The 19,486-nt window shown below is 39.0% G+C and overlaps 1 protein-coding gene across 3 annotated transcripts in view; it reads left to right on the top strand.

The window, feature by feature from the left end:
* The window catches only part of negr1 (neuronal growth regulator 1), a 255,629-nt gene that overhangs the window by 139,069 nt on the left and 97,074 nt on the right, over positions 1-19,486 (top strand). For all 3 annotated transcript variants that reach the window (XM_070554179.1, XM_015970609.3, XM_015970610.3), the window contains exon 4: positions 8,674-8,805. In XM_070554179.1, the coding sequence (XP_070410280.1) occupies positions 8,674-8,805 (132 nt within the window). The remainder of the gene's footprint in view (positions 1-8,673; positions 8,806-19,486) is intronic.

Raw genomic sequence — 19,486 nt, 5'->3', positions numbered from 1 at the left:
AATTTAACCCTTTAAGCGTCAAGCGGATACCCTGGTCCCCGGAGCTCTTCTTAGCTTCTCGGATTAGCCAAGTTAGCTAGTAGCTACATTGGTTCATTTGTTCCAACCCTGTTCCAAACGTAACAGCCCCACCCTCAGCTCCGTCTCTTTTCTCAGTTTTGGATTGTCTGGGTGTAACGAGACGTGTGACACGGTAAAAATAATATGTGGTGGGAACCTCCCATTTGTGGCCCAGCCTGCCCCCCACAGAGCAATGGGTGAGCTATGTCCATATTTTTTTATGTCAATGGTTGGAACAGACAGAGGCAGTTCCTCTGCAAAGGACTAACACATATATCAAGAGAAGAAAAAGTAAGCCATTAGTCTCAGTCTTCAGTCTTTTGTTGATGTACTTGTGTATTTTTTTTTTGCCAAAAGACTGACCTGATGACACATAACATATAAGAATTAAGTTACAAATTATGATGTTCAAAATGTCATTCCACTAGAAAACCCTTAAAGGCATTGTGGTTTTCTCCTAGTTTCCTTAGCCAGCTCTTTCACCAAGCATTGCATAATTTCTTGGATCTGTGTATTGAATAAATTGAGATGGACTATATTTGAATCTATTTTGAACTTAATTTAATCGCATGCCTCTTGATGTGAATGTTTTGCTTTTCTTTACAGTGCCTTGAGATGAAATCTGATGTGAACGCCTGAGAGTTTTTACAAATGAGAAAAAATAAAAGGGAAGAGTAACAGTGAAAGTAGCGTTATAATCATTTATCTGTTTGACTCAGGATTCACTTAGTGCATGCTTATTTCGTTACTGATATATTGCTAAATATAGTTTGGTTTTGTTTAGTTTTTCAGTTACATTTTACAATTTTCAAATCATTTAGGAACATTCATCCCACCACAATTATCTAACAAACACTAGAACTGAAACAAGTAATAAGATAAAGCCAAGGCTAATTTTTCCCTGTCTTACACAGTTCAGAACACTTTACAGATTCTCCATAATACAAAGTTGAAAGTAAAAAGAACAACAAAAACAACACAATTTCCCATAAGTAAACTCCCCAACATGAAACATTTGTATTTAACATTAATTATTACATCACCTATTTCAAATATACTCATCCATTTTAGTTTTTTTGTTGTTGTCATAAATAGGGATGTTCCGATCACGTTTTTTTAACCCCATTTTGTTCCAAGTCATTTGAGTTTGAGTATCTTTAAAATTAAATACATTCTTAAAATAAGAAGAAAACACACACAAATTGTCCTTTAAGTTTCACTTTCATTTATTTAGGAATTACACCAATGAAATAATTGTTTATGTTGTGAATATTTATTTCAAGTTGTTTACTCCCTCAATATGCAGCGTTTTTCTACAGCGCCAGAAAACTACATTCACCATTGCATTCTTTCAATAGAATTAACAGAAGGACCATCATTGTCTGAGGAGTCATGCCAAGGTCACATTTACTGTAATGTTTTTTTTTTCTTAAACTAACGACAGTCATGGCGATATGGTGTAAAACTACCCTAATATTTATGTATGTATGTACTGCCCCTTATCGCCAAGAAACTACACACTGTCACTTTAACTTTGATTTTATTTCACCATTCATAACACAACCAAACGCCTAAATTTAAATCAATTAAAATCCAAATCAGATTGTCAAATTTGATGTTAAACAAACTAAAAAAAAAATAAAAAAAACACACACTCTTGCTTAAAATCTGATACTTCAACTAAAGCAGAGCACACAATGAAATATTAAAAGGAGAAATATAACTGACCACCTATTGTATTGAGAGCATATTTGGGATGTTATGGGATTGACTATCTATGGGAATCTGGGGCTCCTGCGCTTGAATAAATAACTCCACCAATGATCCATTTTCTTTGAGAAACATCCAGACTTGGAATGAAATAGGCTTTTTTCCTTTATTGTCAAAAAATGTCTTGATTTGAAAGATTTAATATTTTCAGAAACGCTTGCCCTGGAAGACTCTTCAGCGAGGAAGAAGTAATACGTTTATGAATGCATGCCATGCATCCCATCTATCGCATAAAAAGGCTGATGCTTTACAAAGAAATTTTTACTATAAAGCTATTTTTTGTGATTTTTATTATTAGATTTGTGTAAAATAAAGTTTGTGGTTTTGCTCACCTCATTTCAGTTTCAGTATAAAAAAAAAGATTGAAAAAGTGTGTGTTGAGAAATTAAAAAATGGAAAGGATTAGTACAGCTAAAGAAAAAAAGAACATTGTGCTGACTTTTAAGCAGAAATAACCCCCTCATTATACTAATAACTAAAGAAGTCGACCAATAGGAGTCTGCCTTAGAGTCATGAACGATCACATCAGTTGATAATCAGGTGTGGTTAAATTATCAAGAGGAAATCCACTGCTGGTTTCCAGCACATAAATAATAGGGCAATTAAACACGACCCAGCTTCCATTTAAAATGTCTGAGCCAACAGTTTGGTTAAAATTGCCTACTTTGTATAATTAGATGCTTATTTTCACATAAATCTCTTAGCATTTTGTCTTGGTGACAAATTATTGTTTACCCATCGTTCAAGGTCATGCTTATTCCCTCACACATACCTCACAATGCACAACTTACATCCACATGTAAGTTGCATTTGCACAATTCTATATTACTAGTCATTATTACTTTAATGAGCCCAAATACCCCACATCAGCGATGATTCATTCTTTTCCACACAACTATAATAACTCCCCGCGGCTGCTGATGTAAACCAACTTGATTCAGGCGTTTGGCAAATGGTATTGGAAACAGCAAGAATACTTGGCCTCGTGGGTCAGCGCTTTTGATTTTATTGCCCTAGTAAAAGACACAAGTGCACACAGTGGGTTTCTGCATCCTGCGTACCATAATTCCCCGCAGCAGTGAAATACACTGGAGTTATGCATCAAGGGCAGTGTTTAGGTCAACTGTGGGGTCCATTTGTTTAGTGCAGTTATTTTGTGTGTGTGTCTCCCCACAAAGGCCTTGTGAAAGTCTGCACTTATTAAATAATTTCAATGACAACAGAGTATAAATGGTTCATACAAATGCACTGGTTATTGTTTTTGTAACCTTAAACACCAGTGCAGTCAATGTTAAAGATCAGCTGGTTATACTGTGTTCAACAAGCCCATGAGCAACCACTAATGGTTCATAAGAATCCATAAATGGAGTCCGTGTGGCTTGCTTGGGCAGTAATACAGTGATCACCAATTAGATTTATATCCACACCAGTTAGCACAGCAGATCATTCTCAGCTCCCAAGTTCCTTTTTACTTCCCTGTGAGTCATGAGTTTCTGACGTGGAACTGTTAACATGAATTATTTCAGAATTTATTGGAACTTTTCTTTGCAAAACTTGTTTACTAGGCATGCAGACCGCAGTTTTCTTTAACGGTACACTTAACCCTAACTTTTTGTTGTTTTTTATGCCAAATGGAGGGAAAAATAGGGACCATGGGTTTCAGTGTTTGACCCAAGGACACTTCATCAAATGTTCAGAGAAGGTCAGTGGTAGGGATGCAAGTTATCCAAAATGTCTTTGACTGGCTATTGACGCCTCTTAACGGTCAATAGCCGGTTAATTGGAAACCATATATTGCACCTAGCACAGCAGAAGGACTTGAAGCAGTAAACAGCAATTAACCAGTTAACCGGTTAACTACATACATTCCTAGTTAGTGGTAGACCATGTCTGCCTGCTGTTTAGTTCCTTTAGGCAGAAATGCTGAACTGTAAACATATTTATTAGTGTCCAAGGTATAGTAACTCTTACCTAAAAGTTTAATTAAACAATGATGTTATATTTTAGTTAGGTGAGGGAAGAAAACAAATTATTTATCCTCCCACGCCATTAGGATTATGTAAAAGAATCTAGTTGAAATGACCTCCTCATTGGTGTAAACGCCTCCATTCCTGTGCTCCGTAGGCTTATTAAAGTGTGCTTTTCAGAAGGAAACATCTATTTCTCGTGTATAGATCAGATTCTCTTTTGCGGCTGTTTTTGCTGCCACTATTGTCATTGCCAACACAACAGAAGCTCATTATCAACAGCACCCTCAGTTTTAGTTCTATTTTGTGTGTGTGTGTGTGTGTGTGTGTGTGTGTGTGTGTGTGTGTGTGTGTGTGTGTGTGTGTGTGTGTGTGTGTGTGTGTGTGTGTGTGTGTAACAGGAGATAAAAAGCGACCCGGGTTGCAGTGGTGTTATGAGAATTCACCTCCATGCAGGGAAGATTTGTTGCTCAAAGTGAAAGAACTCCTTCTCTTGTATCATTGTTCTGATTTAGGCTCCTTTTTTCATGTCATATTGCTGAGTCAATGCCAGGTCTCTATGGCTTTCTGAACAGTATGTTGAGCTCGGTTTTGTTTACATCAGCATTTTAGTCCCCCCCCCCCCCAATCTGTTTCTATATTCTATCCAAAACCACTAAAACTTCTCTGAAAAGTTCTGTTTCTCAGGGCATTCTCCATTATTCAGAGTTTGGCATAAATTACTTCTATTGGTCATTCTTCACACACGTCTGATTTAAAGTAAGAAAAAAGCTTATGACCTTTTTAACCTCATTCATAGAAATAAGACAGATCTGTTTAAATACAAAGCTGGAATGGACTTGTACAGATTTTAATTTCTGCATAATCAATACATATAGGAACAATTATAAATAATAAAATAAAATAAGATCTCCAACTTTACAGGTGGCTGAAATGAGTTTTCTTCGCAGGGTGGCTGGGCTGTCCCTTAGCGAGGGTGAGAAGCTCGGCCATCAGGGAGTGGGTCGGAGTATATCTACTGCTCCTCCACATTAAGAGGAGCCAATTAAGGTGGCTCTGGCATCTGGATATGATGCCTACTGGACACCCCTCTCGTGTGCTTTTCGAGGCGCATCCAACCGGGGAGGAGACCTAAAGGAACACCCAGGACACGCTGGAGGGACTGTATTTCTCAGCTGGCCAGGGGACACCTTAGATTACCCTGGAGGATCTGTCCCAAGTGGCTGGGAAGAGGGATGTATGGGCGTCTCTGCTTAGGCTACTGCCCCTGCAACTTGACCCTGGATAAGCGGACAAAAATGGATGGATGGATGGATGGATGGATGGATGGATGGATGGATGGATGGATGGATGGATGGGTGGGTGGGTGGGTGGATGGATGGATGGATGGATGGATGGATGGATGGATGGATGGATGGATGGATGGATGGATGGATAAAATAAGACTGTATTTATAGTAAACTGGACACAGGAGCATGCGGTGGGAGTTGAAGCCAAAACAAAACAGCAAGCCCTTTTAGTGGTTGGGTGCAAAGCATTTTTAAATTCCCACCGTTGCACTGTAAACAAATGGGACATTGTCCTGACTGTCAGCCCTGTGGCTCCAGAAACGCAACATGGTAGCCACTGTAAATGGGATATTTTGACTAACTTTTGTACAATGGAAATATACAGAGGCACACTCTCAATATAAAAGTAGCACATTATTGAAAATCTTATATTGCAGGAAAAACTGATTGGTCACATTTCCTCTGAAGTACAACTTGCAAGGATTGTATGTTCCCGGAATGAGCAGCGTAGCTCAATGTGAGGTAGAACTCCAAAGAAGTGGTGTCAAATTCCACTGCAAAACTTTTCAGTTGATTTCACTTTCCTGTTGTACTTTTGTCCACTATATGCTACACTGTCAGGGACCTAAGTAGCATGTGAAAGATCCTTTGGCATTGGCTTTGGAATATTCTCTCAAGCCATCTTCTGAAAGCCACTCACATTTCTAAGTAGATGATCCCCTTCACCCTGGGTCCAGGTTGATAAACTTCATCTGATGTGATGGGGAGCAACCAACAAAACTTGTGCCTTTACTTGGCCTCATACACACTCTAAGTTGGTCCACACTGGTTCCAATGAGGATGTTAGATTTATGGACTGGAAAAGTACCTAAGATACTGCACAGTTGGTATGACTCAGCAAAAATGCTTATTTGTGCAGAATGAAAAACACCCCAAAAGTCAGAGCCGGACATGACTTCTGCATTTATCGGCTTCTTGGCCCAATACCTTTCCAGCACCTCCTGTATTGCAGTTTAAAGTCTTATTCCAAAACAGTCTCAGTCCAGGTCACACCCTCCTGCATCTAATCAATACAACAACTCCCTCACAATAGAGGCTAACGACTCATACAGAGGTAGAGGGAGGGGTATTCAGCGTAGTTTCTGCTCATTAAACAACAATAGACAGGTACAGCTTATAAACTTGACTCTCCTACATTCCAGTCAGAATTGGCACATCTCCTTGGATGAGAAGCCAAATGTCTTCGAGAAACTAAAGAAGTCCAGATGCCGTAATTCGAACCCTTTGGATTAACTGCACCTGGATGACTGAGAACCTTCACCAACAAGAGATTTATCACCAAAGAACATGGTTACAGCAATGAACCAACCACAAGTGATCCTAGCTCTTTCTGTAAGTTCATAAATATTTTATGGTAACTTAAAGTGGTATTTTCAGAGGCAAATGTTTTCTGGTCAACTGCAGCAATGTTTTAGTTTTCCTTCTGAATCAGGTACCCACCAAAAACTAATTCAAATAAATTAAATTCAGTAGATTTTTATAGCACAAAATTACAAGCGTCGTCTCAAGGCACTTTACTAAGTAAACATTCCGACTGAACCCACTGATCAGTGCACTGAGTTCAAGTAATTATGCTAATTAGAAATAAAAACAAAAGGAAATGACGTAAGATGGTATATAAGACACGACTAACCAACACCACATTAAATACCAGTGAAAATAATAAATCCTAATTCCAGTAATCATCATCATACCAGGTGGCATGAATAATAATAACATATTAATGAAGAGTAATATGTTAAGTTTCACTGCCAGCAATATTGACTTGTAAATCAATAGAGGTCTTAGGAGGACCTTCTGTATGGTACTGGTAAAGTGATGAATAATTTCCCATGTGAATAATTAAACTAAGAAACCTGGAATATGTGTACAATTATTGTTTTATGTTCAGCCCCAGGTGTCTTATCATCTGAATTATCAAGTAACACTTCTAATCATTTGACCCTGTTACACTGTGGGCAGTTTTAGACGTTAGCTTTTTCTACCAATTACAGTTACTGTCTATTAAGTTATGTACGCCTAACGTTCATAAAACTGAAACATCCACACCATTTGTCATTCTTCAAGGCAATGGCTTCCTATGTGATCAGCATTGTGAAGTTTGCATTCAAGACAAAGCAAAGTGTCACCTCCTCCCGTTGAGAGGCTGGGAACTTTGCTTACTCGATAAATGACTAGCTTGATTAATTCACTTCTGAAATAGCAGCCAATTAACTTTCTATCCATCAGTGAATCATCGTATTCATGGTAGCTCTAATGTTAAATAAGTGTCATGTGCTGAACACTAACAGAGGTACACTTCATTTGCATTCTTTTGTTTGAGATAAAGCTGTGTCAGAGCCATCATTTGCTTTCCAGCTTTTGTTGTCTTGACTATGAACTAGCAATTGCAGAAAACATCACTGGCACCATTTATGTGCATGCATTTTTAAATGGCTAAATGGAACACTTATTATATCTATAGGAACTAGTGTTAAAATGAGCAACACAACTAAGGACCAGTTGAATTCCCCTTTCTTGCATGCTTCTATCTCATGATTTAAACTAAATTATCCTTGTATCTCACAGTTTTCTCGTTTAGGACATAATGACCATAAACGTGCAACTTAAACCCAAGTCTATTAGTGGCAGCGTTGTTGGTACATTAAAATTTTCTTTTAATTAGAACATTGAGCACAGAATTTTGTGTGGCTTTTGCAGGTTTTAAATTTTCCAGATGTGACTAGCCTTGGTAGTTAGTAGGGATGTAAGAAAATATCGAAATGGCAATATATGGTGATATTTCTCCTGCATTATTATATCGATATTCAAAAGCTGTGCATCTAATTTTGGGAAGATTTTAAATGCAAACATTTGTGTATTTTCTTTTATTTTGGTGCAATTTAAACACCAGCCACTAGTCGGCAGCAGTGTGCAATGTTTTTTTTCCACCCTTGAAATGTAAATCTCTCTATTATGTTTCAGATTACTCATGTTAAACATGTTAAGTATCAATTTGGACTGTTTATTGAATGTTCCTACAATAAAGTCAGTCTAAAATAACTAATATCGTCTGACTGAATGTATCGCAATATATCGTGACATACCGCATCGTCTCCCCTGTATCGTGATATGTATTGTATCGCCAGAATTTCACCAATGCACATTCCTAGTAGTTGGGCTGTTATACTCATTCAGCCACTGCATCTGCTTGTACTTCAGGAGGTAGCTCTAACTGCATGTTCTGAATTGAACCAATGAGTGTATGACTGGGACTACACTACTATTTCCTTCCACTATATCAATAAATATAGACCGATGCTGCTTTAGATTGGAGCAAGGGCAACCAGGAGCTCAATACAACATCTAATTGTAATGCATCTTCTACTCAGGCTTGAAAGCTGTAGCACAAATGAGAGTTTTCGACACACTGACCGTAGACTACAGAAAGCCTTGTGGTGTAGAGTGAGTGTCTGTTTGGGAAGTGTGTGTTCATAATCTGTGTAGACATGTTGTAAAGCACTTTGCTTCCATTTCTTTCTTTCCAGCCAGGAAACATGAAAGTGGCGAATATCTTAACATCACCGGCATCACGAGGGACCAGGCTGGAGACTACGAGTGCAGCGCTTTAAATGACATTGCCTCTCCTGACACCAAAACAGTAAAAGTCACAGTCAACTGTAAGTATATCTCTCTTTCTTCTTTTTTTTTTTATTTATTTTTTTTTTGGGCACGCTGGCCTTGCAGACATGTGGAAAGCAGAGGAGCAGTCTGAAATGGCAGTTCTGTTGTATCCCTGCCAGAGCACTTCAAACAAAAAAGAGAAAAAGTACACTTTGCAGAAGTTTGAGAAAGTAGCAAAGCAGAGGTAGAAGTTTCTTAATATTTAATCTGAGGATTTCTTTTTTGTCTGTGCGTGTAGGTGATTAATTCACGCAAAAGAAAGGTCTGACTGTTCTAAGCACTATTCCATTATGCAGGTAATGAGTCTTTCAAAAGTGCGAGGAGATAGTAATGAGGAGGTGGGACATTAATGAATGATACTGAGCTTAGCTGTCGTGGTCTCAAGGAATTCACCGTTGGTAAAAGGAGCAGTATTGGCCAGATCATCTCATTTTACCTTGCTGTTTGTGTGGATTCTCCGAGCTGAATCCTGGTTTTGACATATCAGTCAGTCAAAGAGATGTGAAAGGAGGGAAAATTAGGAAAGAAAAGACTCTTCTAGCCATGCAAGTTTTCTGTTATAACTTTCAAGAAATTGACGTTTTTTTTTACATTTTCATGCATCAATTATTTTACTGTATTTCCACCTCGCAGTGTAGAGCCTGTGCTCATTTATTTATTTATTTATTTTTTTGGGGGGGGGGGTCTTGTGGCCATTATTTCGGTGTAACGTCGGGCTCTAATGAGCTGGACATGAGTGGAGTCTTAGAGACGGGTTATTTATAGCTCTATTGAGACATGGGTTCAAGGATGAAAGAGCTTTGACAACTGCCAGTGTCTTTATACTGCAGAACAAGGGAGATATTCTCAGTGGCTGATAAGGCCTGTCCTAGGCAGATGCTGGATTTAACACCAGAGAATGGAGAGATTTTCTGTTTAGGATCCAATCCATGCCTTCTCGGTCTGAAAAAAAAACAGTAATAAAAAGATAAACACATCACTAGAACTAGCATACTTGGAGTGAAGTTGTGTCCTTGAGGCTTTTTACCTGAGTTATCTGATCAGTGAAAATCTTGTTGTTGTTAGACTTTCTCTCAAAGGACAAAACTGTTTTTTAGGCTCAGCATTGATACATCACACAACTATCTCAATATGTAATGAATCTAAAACAGACACTTTGACTGCATTGTTAGCATCTTCTGCAGTGTAATGATTATTAAAAGTTAAATTGTTAAAGGTCCTATATATCATGCAAAAACAGCTTTTTGGAGCATTTGACCATGCTTTTTTGTTTTTTCCTTATGAAAAACGCCCCTCAAATGGTTTTCGGGTTCACACATGCCTTTTCCTGTCTCAGCTGCTTCATACCTTCAGCTCTGCAAAGTTTTGCTAAGCCACTGCAAAAGGCTGGATGGGGTTGTTGCTATGTCACTACAACCGGCTCCTCCCATCCAGGTAGTCTCCCAAGTCTGGATTCCTCCTCTGGAGTGCAAACACTAACACCCAGTCTCTCTGTGTAGCTAGTGGGGTGTTTAATGTCCATATTTGTTTAGAAATGATTTCTGTCTTATCGAGTCTGCACTTTAAGTAATGCCTAGAGCTCAAAAATGGATTTTTGCTTGTGAGACCTACAGGATCCCTGTCCAGACTTCTTAAAGAAGGCTGTAATCTGCAGAAATGGTTGGATTTTATCTTCAGGAACTCTCAAAAACGGAGCCAGAATATGACCACGATTTCACAGACTGGTGGGTTTTCAATAGGGCCGCACAATATTAGGAAAACCTATTATACACGATAACAGTGAATTAATATTGCAATAACGACATGACTTGCAATAAAATAAACAAATACTTAACTCAAGAACAAAAAATAAAAAACAAAGACATTGAAAAATAAAAAAATAACTAAAAAGTATCATGAAAAAGCAAAAATTGTGACCAAAAGATATGAAGAAATTTAAAAAAAAAACTGAATACAAAAGGAATAAGTGGATCCTGGGAAAAGCAGAATCAGCATGAATAGCAGAACGAAGCTAACTCAGATGTTTGCTAGCCATCCAAATTAAGTGTCATCCGCCTAGCAGGGGGGGAATCTAACCTATAAGAACCCACCAGCTTGGCCAAATGGGTGAAGAGTTCTATTTGATTAGTCAAAAACTATGTGTAGCAGACATTTGAGCTGACCATTCATTGCAGCTTTTTGCTGTTCTTTGCGATATGCATATTGCGCTTGCCGATATCGAGATGACTATACATTTGTGATTTATTGTGCAACCCTAGTTTTCAGATGGATCACTTCTTCAAACTGTCGCCATTCCTTCATTTAAACCACCCAGTAAAGAGCCAGAGCTGTGAGTACAAACAGAATGCTAACCGCTAGCCTCTAGCTGATTGTTATAAGTTCTATGTATGTACTACTGTGGAGTTCACACAGGGGGAGGCGGGGTTTGATCGAATCCAAGCATCTTATTTATGGGTTGAAGGGTTCATGAAAATAACTTACATTTAATTTAAAAATGACATCTCAATAGTCCCTGCAATAATATTTTATCTTATACTGTGCTACGGCTGGGCAGTAAATCGAAGATTTATCGTTATCGACATTTCTGAAATATCGCGATAAATTTCCCCATGTCAATAAATTTGATAACAAAAAAAAAACTAAAAGATGTGTGTAGGTTGGCAACATTCATGTCCCTTGAAGAAGTTGCACCACCTTGAGTCACGTAAAAATGTGACTCAACGTCATACACATGACAGCTCCATCTAGTGGACAATGTTTCTGCGCATTCCTGTAGTTATCGTCTATTATTATTGAGGTGAAATCCTCAGTATCCTCAGCCCTATAGAGTGCCCATCGTTGCTCTGGAAGGTGGAAAATAACATAATGCATGTCCTTTAATGTTGATGTAAATTGACAATCACACATGTGTTTGTTTTAGAAGTTTGAATGAACTAGTGAGTGCTCCAAAGGCTTTTAGGCCCTTCACAATCCCTAAAATGCTTTTAGTTCTTTAGTTTATCTGGAAATATTATTAAATATGTAGAAACTCTTTGTGTGGGTTATTTATACTCTAGACATGAATTCTCCTGCGCACGCAGAAAATTTTTCTTTGAAATGTGTTCGTATTTTTAGCCTACTTGCATGCATTACTCATCTGTGACTCTGTTTATCGTTATAAATATTTCATAATTTTTAATGCCGCCTGAGCCATGACCAACATTGACTCCAAGAGTCAGACTTTCTTCTGCTTTATGAGCACCTCACTCATGAAGGGTTCTGTGTTTCATTGCAGCTGTTTGGCATTTAGAGTCCTGTGCAACCATTAAAGCTGAATAAACAAAACATTTAGCTGGCATTAAAGAAGAGGTGTTTGGTATTTGCAGTCTTTAGATTGAAGTGAAGGCAGTTGAGCTGTGCAGCTTAGTCAGTGTGTCTGCTTTAAAGCCGTGTTTTAATATACAGTCTTGTTTTTCATTTCCATCAGTTTCCTAATCCCTCTGTCTGCATGGTAACTAGTGAGTCATGTGCTCGTTTTAAAAAGACGAGGGACTAGAATCAATAAAGTTGTCCACTGGAGCGACGGAGCAGGCAGAGCTTGAGCCAGCTGGTGGCCTCTCTTCATTGCCTCCTCTCCATCCTGATGAATTTCTCCCCTCTGTGAGGTAAAAGGAGAAGCATTTGGATCACATCCTAATCTATTGTACATCATTCATGCTCTGCTGTCACACTTCAGGCTGTATTCATGAAGCGCCCAGCACTGTGGTGTCTTGGTGAAAGCTAAGTTTACCACGTTTTGAAATATGGAGATGTTATCTTTCATGGATGGTCAAAGAACACAGCAAGAGGCAAAGCAAGTACTTTGTATAAACCTCAATAATCAGGTCTGAGCAGCTCAACTTAAACAAATTCCTCTGGGGTGTTGTGCAGGATCAAGTTATCTTCTTTAAAATGTAAAACTATGCCAAATTTCTAGATTTTTAAAACCTTTCTAGGGTAAAATTAGTCTTTATTTTTTCTAGGGATGCTCCAATCCGATCACATGGTCAGAATTTGGGTCAGATCATGTTATTTTCAGCAAATTGGGTGAAAAAGATTGGATTTAACCATTTAAAACAACAAACATTATTTTTTTTAATTCATCCTGAGAGCGAGGTTTTCTAATGGAAACACAATGGCTTTGTTTTACATCTACATCAGTACGCTTTGTTTCGCAGATAACAACGTAAAGTCCCACAATTTAAGGTAGCTCGGAAATTTAGACACCATAACATGTAGCTGTTAGCTAACAGGCTAACACAGAACCTACTAAGAGAGATTATGTCTGTAATTTGGATGTATTTTAAAACGAACCACAAGGGGAGTGTAATAGACACATGTAATGTGTGCAAACTGAGCATTTAACGTGGTGAAAAAGGTAGTGCTGCATTCAACACTGATGCACCACCTTATAAAAAAAAAACGGACCCTGCTCAGTTTTCTGCAACAACTCGGATAAGCCAGCCGCCACTAAAAATATGCCAAAAAAAATTTCACGGACATCAAATATTCCATGATAGCAGCACATTTATCACACTGGATGAGTGCAAGCGTGGGTTTAGAAGACTCCTAGAGTCATGATCTGCTTTCTCTTCCTAACTTTACAGATGCAGCAGCAGCACAGGTGTTTAGTAGAAGTGAGTTACCCTGCTGCTGATGTTATGTGCCATGCCATCCCTGTTGCTACAAATAGCTGCACACTGTGTAAACTATTTGAAATTAGAGCATCAAGGCTACGTTTACATGTTTTCTTAATATTAACACATTTCTTATTAATGTACTTCCTGAACGAGTGATGTTTTATGGCAGATAAGCTAAAGAAATCGCATAAATACAGAAAGAAAGAAGGAATGATTAAAAAACGTAGACAACTTTGGTGTGTTCTCTTTTTTTCTTAAAGCTTTTGTAAAGTACCGGATCTGAACTCGGTATCGGAAGATTATTGGACTCAAATGACTCCGACTTGGATCGGGAGCAAAAATGTGAACAGAACATCCTTTATTTTTACATATCAGGGTTTTCTTAATCTTTAGTGTAGATGAAGTGATTAAACACTGTGGTGTACACTCACCCTTTGTATAGCATTAACATTGATCTGTTGTGTTCCTGCTAATAGTTGCCCATTACAGTTGAGTCATAAAGTCAATTTGTCATGCCTGCACTATGTCTCTTTTATTACTCTATTAAGACCACACAGGATTGAGTGGTGCTGACATTTCATGGGTTAATAGTTTAATTAAACATGTACAAGTTCATTCACATTCTTTTCATTTAGGAGTAGAGTTGACCTCCGGGCTAATTGCAGATTAAGGCCTCTAATTAAACTAAGTAAACTGAAGTATTGAAAATAAAATGAAGCTGTAGTCCCTGTTTGCCCTATTTGCAGTTTTAATAACACCAGGCTGCTGAGCCAGACGTTTGGGTTTGCTGTGATATGGTGAGTCACAGGCAGAAGGTTTCAGGTACTGTCACTGTGCAATGCTAAGTCCAGTACTTGCTACCTCAGCTTGAAATCTTCTCAAGCTCTAAAGACTACTTTGATTAAATTACCGGCCCTAGTGGGCTTCTTGCTTTCATACTTCCAGTGATAAATGAATGCAAAGCGAATACTTTTATCAGCTGGACCTGAGTGATGGCATTCACCCAGAAGGTCGCACTAGAATCAGATTGGCTGAGGGGTCTCCACTTGGCAAAAGGAAATTTCAGCTGTGATTTTACCCGATGAAATTTGATCTCTGACCTACTTTTCAAATTTACATATTCATCTTCACCGCAGGTGGGCGCCGTTATTGGCTGAAACTCTCGCTAGACAGTGAGGCTCAAAAGCATAAATATCACATTAGTCGAAGGGATGAATGAAGAGGAAACCCTGCGAAACACCTCCACCTGAGATGAAAAGCCAATGTTTCATTAATTAATGAAGCCAGACAGTAACAGAACGGACGCGTTCAGCACTAACAGAGCAGATAAAACAATAACGACTGTTCCTGTTTCCAGATAACAAATCAAAGGTGTCTGACCTCGCTTTATAGTTTGCAAATATCTCCTCCTCCAGACTTATTTGCCTGCTGTTTATTATGATGCTGCAAGATGAGATTTGATAGTTTACACACTTTAGTTAACAATGGGCTGTTGTTGTATTTAACATTTGTGTTGTTTAAAAAAAATGTGCTCATCAGTTTTTTTTTTATTTTTTATTTCAATCAGCTTAGCTTTAAAGAAATAACTTATTATGCAGTAGCAGATGTTTTGTGACTATAAGTGCATAAAGGCTGAATGGCTAAATGGATTAAACTGTACAAATGCACGGTTCTATTTTATACATCTTAATCATATGGTTTGACTTTTCTACTCACTTTTTCATCAAGATTTTCTTTGATAACAAAACAATGGCTTTTTGAAGTATGAAATGGCTTTCTGGGAACACTAACGAAGCAACATGTTCTCACACCCAAAGCGTCAAAATATGACGCGTGTGACCAAGCCGCAATATATGACGATTCGGGATGCCCCAGCGCGTCAGGAGACGACGATCAGGGATACGCAGGGTCACGCGGTTCCGCTGGCGTCAGTGTTTGACGCCTGCGGTCACACGGGCATTATTTGACTACTTAACCTTCCCTCACCCCAGTCCTAACCTTAAGGTCAGTAACTGACCTTAAGGTTAGGACTGGGGTGAGGGGAAGGTTAAGTAGTTCACAAGTCGTTTTAATGTCCGTCATTGTTGTGAAAGGGGGCTATTTTTAGATGAGCACATTAGCTGGTTAAGCTAGTGGGAGCTTGTACCATGGGGAAGTGCAAGTTTAATGGTAACTGGATGGCTAATCCCATGTTCGCGACATGGTTAGCACTGGTTTCAGGCAATAGCTGGAAATTATAGCTTAAATGAAATAAAAAAAAATAGCTTAAGTTTGGTCAAAGTAGCCGTAAAAAAGGTCTTAAAAAGTCTTAAATTTGGCTCCCTTAAACCTGCAGATACCCTGTGATAAGTGATAGCCTCCGTAATTTCTTTGTGCCTGCAGGAGTTTGATGGGTATAGAGAAGCACTGTATACGGTCTCCGTTATGGATGTCTGGGTGGTTGACCGGGAAGGATTTTCTCCCGTTGTTTTCTTGCCCTTTACAGCTTCATCATACTGCACTTTATGGTGATGTTTAAGGTGGTTGTACAAGTTCGTAGTGTTACCTTGTGGTGTTGCTACTACTGCAAAGCACTGCTTGCAAGTTGCATCTTTTTGGTTTTCGTCATCTGTTTTGAAGCCAAAAAACTTCCAAATCATGGAATGAGAACCTTTTTTTGGAATTAACGTCACCGTTTGGTTGTCATTCGCACCACCGTCGGCGAGGTTTTCCTCTGCTGCTCACATTTTCGGCTTTTCTCCTCCAGTCAGCTTGTCTCACATGCTCTTGTTGTTTATTTCCTGCCATCTGTGTTCTGCGTCACCTGGTATAAGGTTTCACCATTTTATTTGTTGAAGGAGAGATGGAGCGCTTGTTTTCATGCATATTATGTCCCGGTTTGAAATGCGGTACAATGACCGTCTTCTTTGTTATATTTTTTTTATGTAATCGTAGACATACCAAAAAGAGATTGCATAAAAGCATTAATCGATATCGCGACTTTTTAATGATAAATTGTGCAGCCCTACCTCGGATCACGCATTTGAGCTAAAACGCTAATGTTAACTTGCCTTGTGTTTACTGTAGAGTTGTGGGTGATGGTCATGCAGATGTGTCGTGAGATTTGAAGCGTTGCTGCCTTTCACAGAAACTTTTTCCTGCACGTGCTGCAAACAGGATAGCTGTCTTCTATCAACTGTCCCTCGGCATTCTTCAAATATCCAAAAAATGCCCATACTTCCGACTTTGTCTTCTTTGAGGGATAATAAATGTCCTGAGCGCTTTTGTCTCCTCTTTTGGCCATTATTTCAGCTTTAGCTTCAAGAAAGTTTTGGTTGTAAACAACAAAGTGTGCATGCGCCGCTGGCAACTTTAGCAGATGATACGGTGGCTGGTAAGGGTCACCGCGCCTACATCGCAGCCACGGTAATCCACCGAGATAATATATTTTGAAAAAAACAAGACGGTTATTGTTATTGTCAACTTTTTTATTGGGATTTACCGCTATGCCGGTTACCGTGACAACCCTAGCACCCATCACTAGTAATGGAGCCTCTGATGGAAGAACCATAACTTAAAGTTTACATTAGCAGAATTTCCACTACCGGGACTTCAGGGTAAATTTACAGGAACTTCCCAACATGTGTGTGTCTCCACTTGACCGGGCCAGCCGAATGGCCGTTTAGGAACCTTTTGAGAACCTGATGGGGTTGGCATTCGGAATGGCCTGGTGGAGTAGCTGAGCGGAACTTTTGGTTAACTCACTCTGATTGGTTTGTACTCAGTAGCAAATTACATCATTCAAAACAACAGCAATAGTAAAATTAGAAGAGTTGCTTGTGAAGCAGAATGGAAGCAAAATAATAAAAGCACCAACCGTGCTGCTTTTAAATTCTCATTACTAAACTCCCAACACCAGAAAACACGAAAAATTCCCCCACAATGATGTAATTCATGGGACTTTGTTGTCTCAAAGAACGCTGTAAAAAAACAGCTTTTTCTGGTCATTGAACACCACATTTTACATAATACAGCTGTTTTCATCCTCTGAATGGATTAAATCATAATTCACTTGAAATAAAACCTTCAGTGTTATTAAGATTACTGTGGATGCTTTTTGTCGCTGATCTGTGACATCACCCACTGCCAAAGCAGTCGCGATCTGCTGATGTCTGCCATCCTGTCCCAGAATTCACCCTGACGTTCCGACATTGGAAACATGACTATGAGCAAACAGCAAGCCAAACTCAGACTTGCACATAGTTTGTCCTCAGCAGCTGGCTCTGATCAGTCTTTTAGAAACAATCTCATTGCAACCAAGAAACAAGCTCCATAAAATTGTGTTTTGTTTTGTGTTAAATTTTCTCGCTTTGTTTCTCATTATCTTTCCATTTCAATCCACTTCCCTATATGAGGCGTAAATTGCTCTAAGAACACATGGACTCATGCTCTGAATACTACACAAAATGTATTCAATTTCACCTCACATCCTCCTATTATGAGTACTGGTCTGTGCAGAAAAAGCTGTGCACGTTGTTGTTCTTACACATTGTTTATTAATCTGCCTCCTGGAGTTTTAATTTGGTTTCTTTGATACAGAGGCAGTCTTTGTTTTGGGTTGTTTCATCTGCTGTTTTTGTTGTTTTTGGCGAGGGGGTTTTTGTACTATGGATAAAAAAAAAGTCTGCATGGTTTGATATGTTCCCTTTTTGATTAACGTTAGCACAAAAACCATTCTCACTTCAGCCGTCTTTACTTCACGGTTTTGCTTGTTTTGTGAAGTGAAACCGTGCCCTGTTTGCTTCAGAGTCTGCCAGCCATTTGTACGCCTCCTGCCTCCTTCTGCACCCTGCAGCTGCGAATTCTGTTCACACATTCACCATGGCTGTGTTTCTAAAAAAAGTAGAGACCCCATTTTTATTCTGCTTACAGTAATTATCCAATAAAACTATAAACATTTAAAATAATTATGAGCATGCACGTCAGATGGTGTGTGCGAATTTGCAGCTATACTATCAAAAGATCATGGAACATAAATTCCCTGCAGTGCATGGTGAATAATTGGCATTCTTGGCTTTACCTTATGTTTTGTTTGCTCTCACCCTGCCTTTCACTCCAATACCCCTGTTTGTAATTCAGACTCTGCCCTTGTAGATACACCCCAACATGCTCCTCTGACTCAGCTGACAGAGATGTTCTGTGGAGTCATGACCATCTCAGATAAATAAGCAGCTAAACATGTTTGCTTGGCATGACCATCCAATATTACAGTGTCAAGTAATGATGACAAAGTAAACAACTATTAGTGGAGAGTGGGTGTATTTGCACAGTTTTTCAGTGTCAGTCTTTACAGACGCTAATAGCTGCATGGTGCTTCATGCACAAATGAGAAAATGCATGCCCTACATTGTGTGTATGTGTGTATGACCTGGTTTTAGTTACCCCTTTTGGACCTCTCCTGGTATAATCACCTACCTTGTCAAGACCAGTAGTCTGTAAGGAGACTATAGCCTGTTCCTAATGCACACAGATGAACAGAGTTTGCACAATGTCCTAATACTATGTGTGTGCGTGAACATGCATGTGTGTGTGTGCGCTTGCGTGCCTGGGGTGATTGCAGCCGTGGTTTTCAAAGGATTTCTCAAACCAGAGGAAATGCTCGTTCCACAGCTCATTGAAATCTGGTATTGCTAGTGTTTTAAAACGAGGCACAAAGTCTCACTTGAGTGTTTCTTGACGGTTTGCAGTGTCCACGGAAGTACTCCAGCTTACAATTCAAAAGAAAAGGCTTCCTCGGATTGGATTCTGATCCAACCTTAAGTAGAGTTAAAGCCAGTGCCCTCAAGCTGTTTGGATGTAAATCCATCTCTCTACATCTCTCCAAAGCTCTCGTCTTGATTGCTATTTGGATTCCTTGCTACGCGAGGGGCTTGAATAAATGAGCATAGTCTTGATATCCTGCTGAATAAATGTTCTGGATAGTACCACTTCAAAAAGCATTGGCACACAGCAACTTCATTTTTATGCTTGGCGTGCAATT

The sequence above is a fragment of the Nothobranchius furzeri genome, chromosome 8, assembly GCF_043380555.1.
Source record: "Nothobranchius furzeri strain GRZ-AD chromosome 8, NfurGRZ-RIMD1, whole genome shotgun sequence".
Lineage (NCBI taxonomy): Eukaryota > Metazoa > Chordata > Actinopteri > Cyprinodontiformes > Nothobranchiidae > Nothobranchius > Nothobranchius furzeri.
The sequence above is the reverse complement of the archived record's forward strand: the minus strand, read 5'-3'. Positions and strand labels throughout refer to the sequence as shown.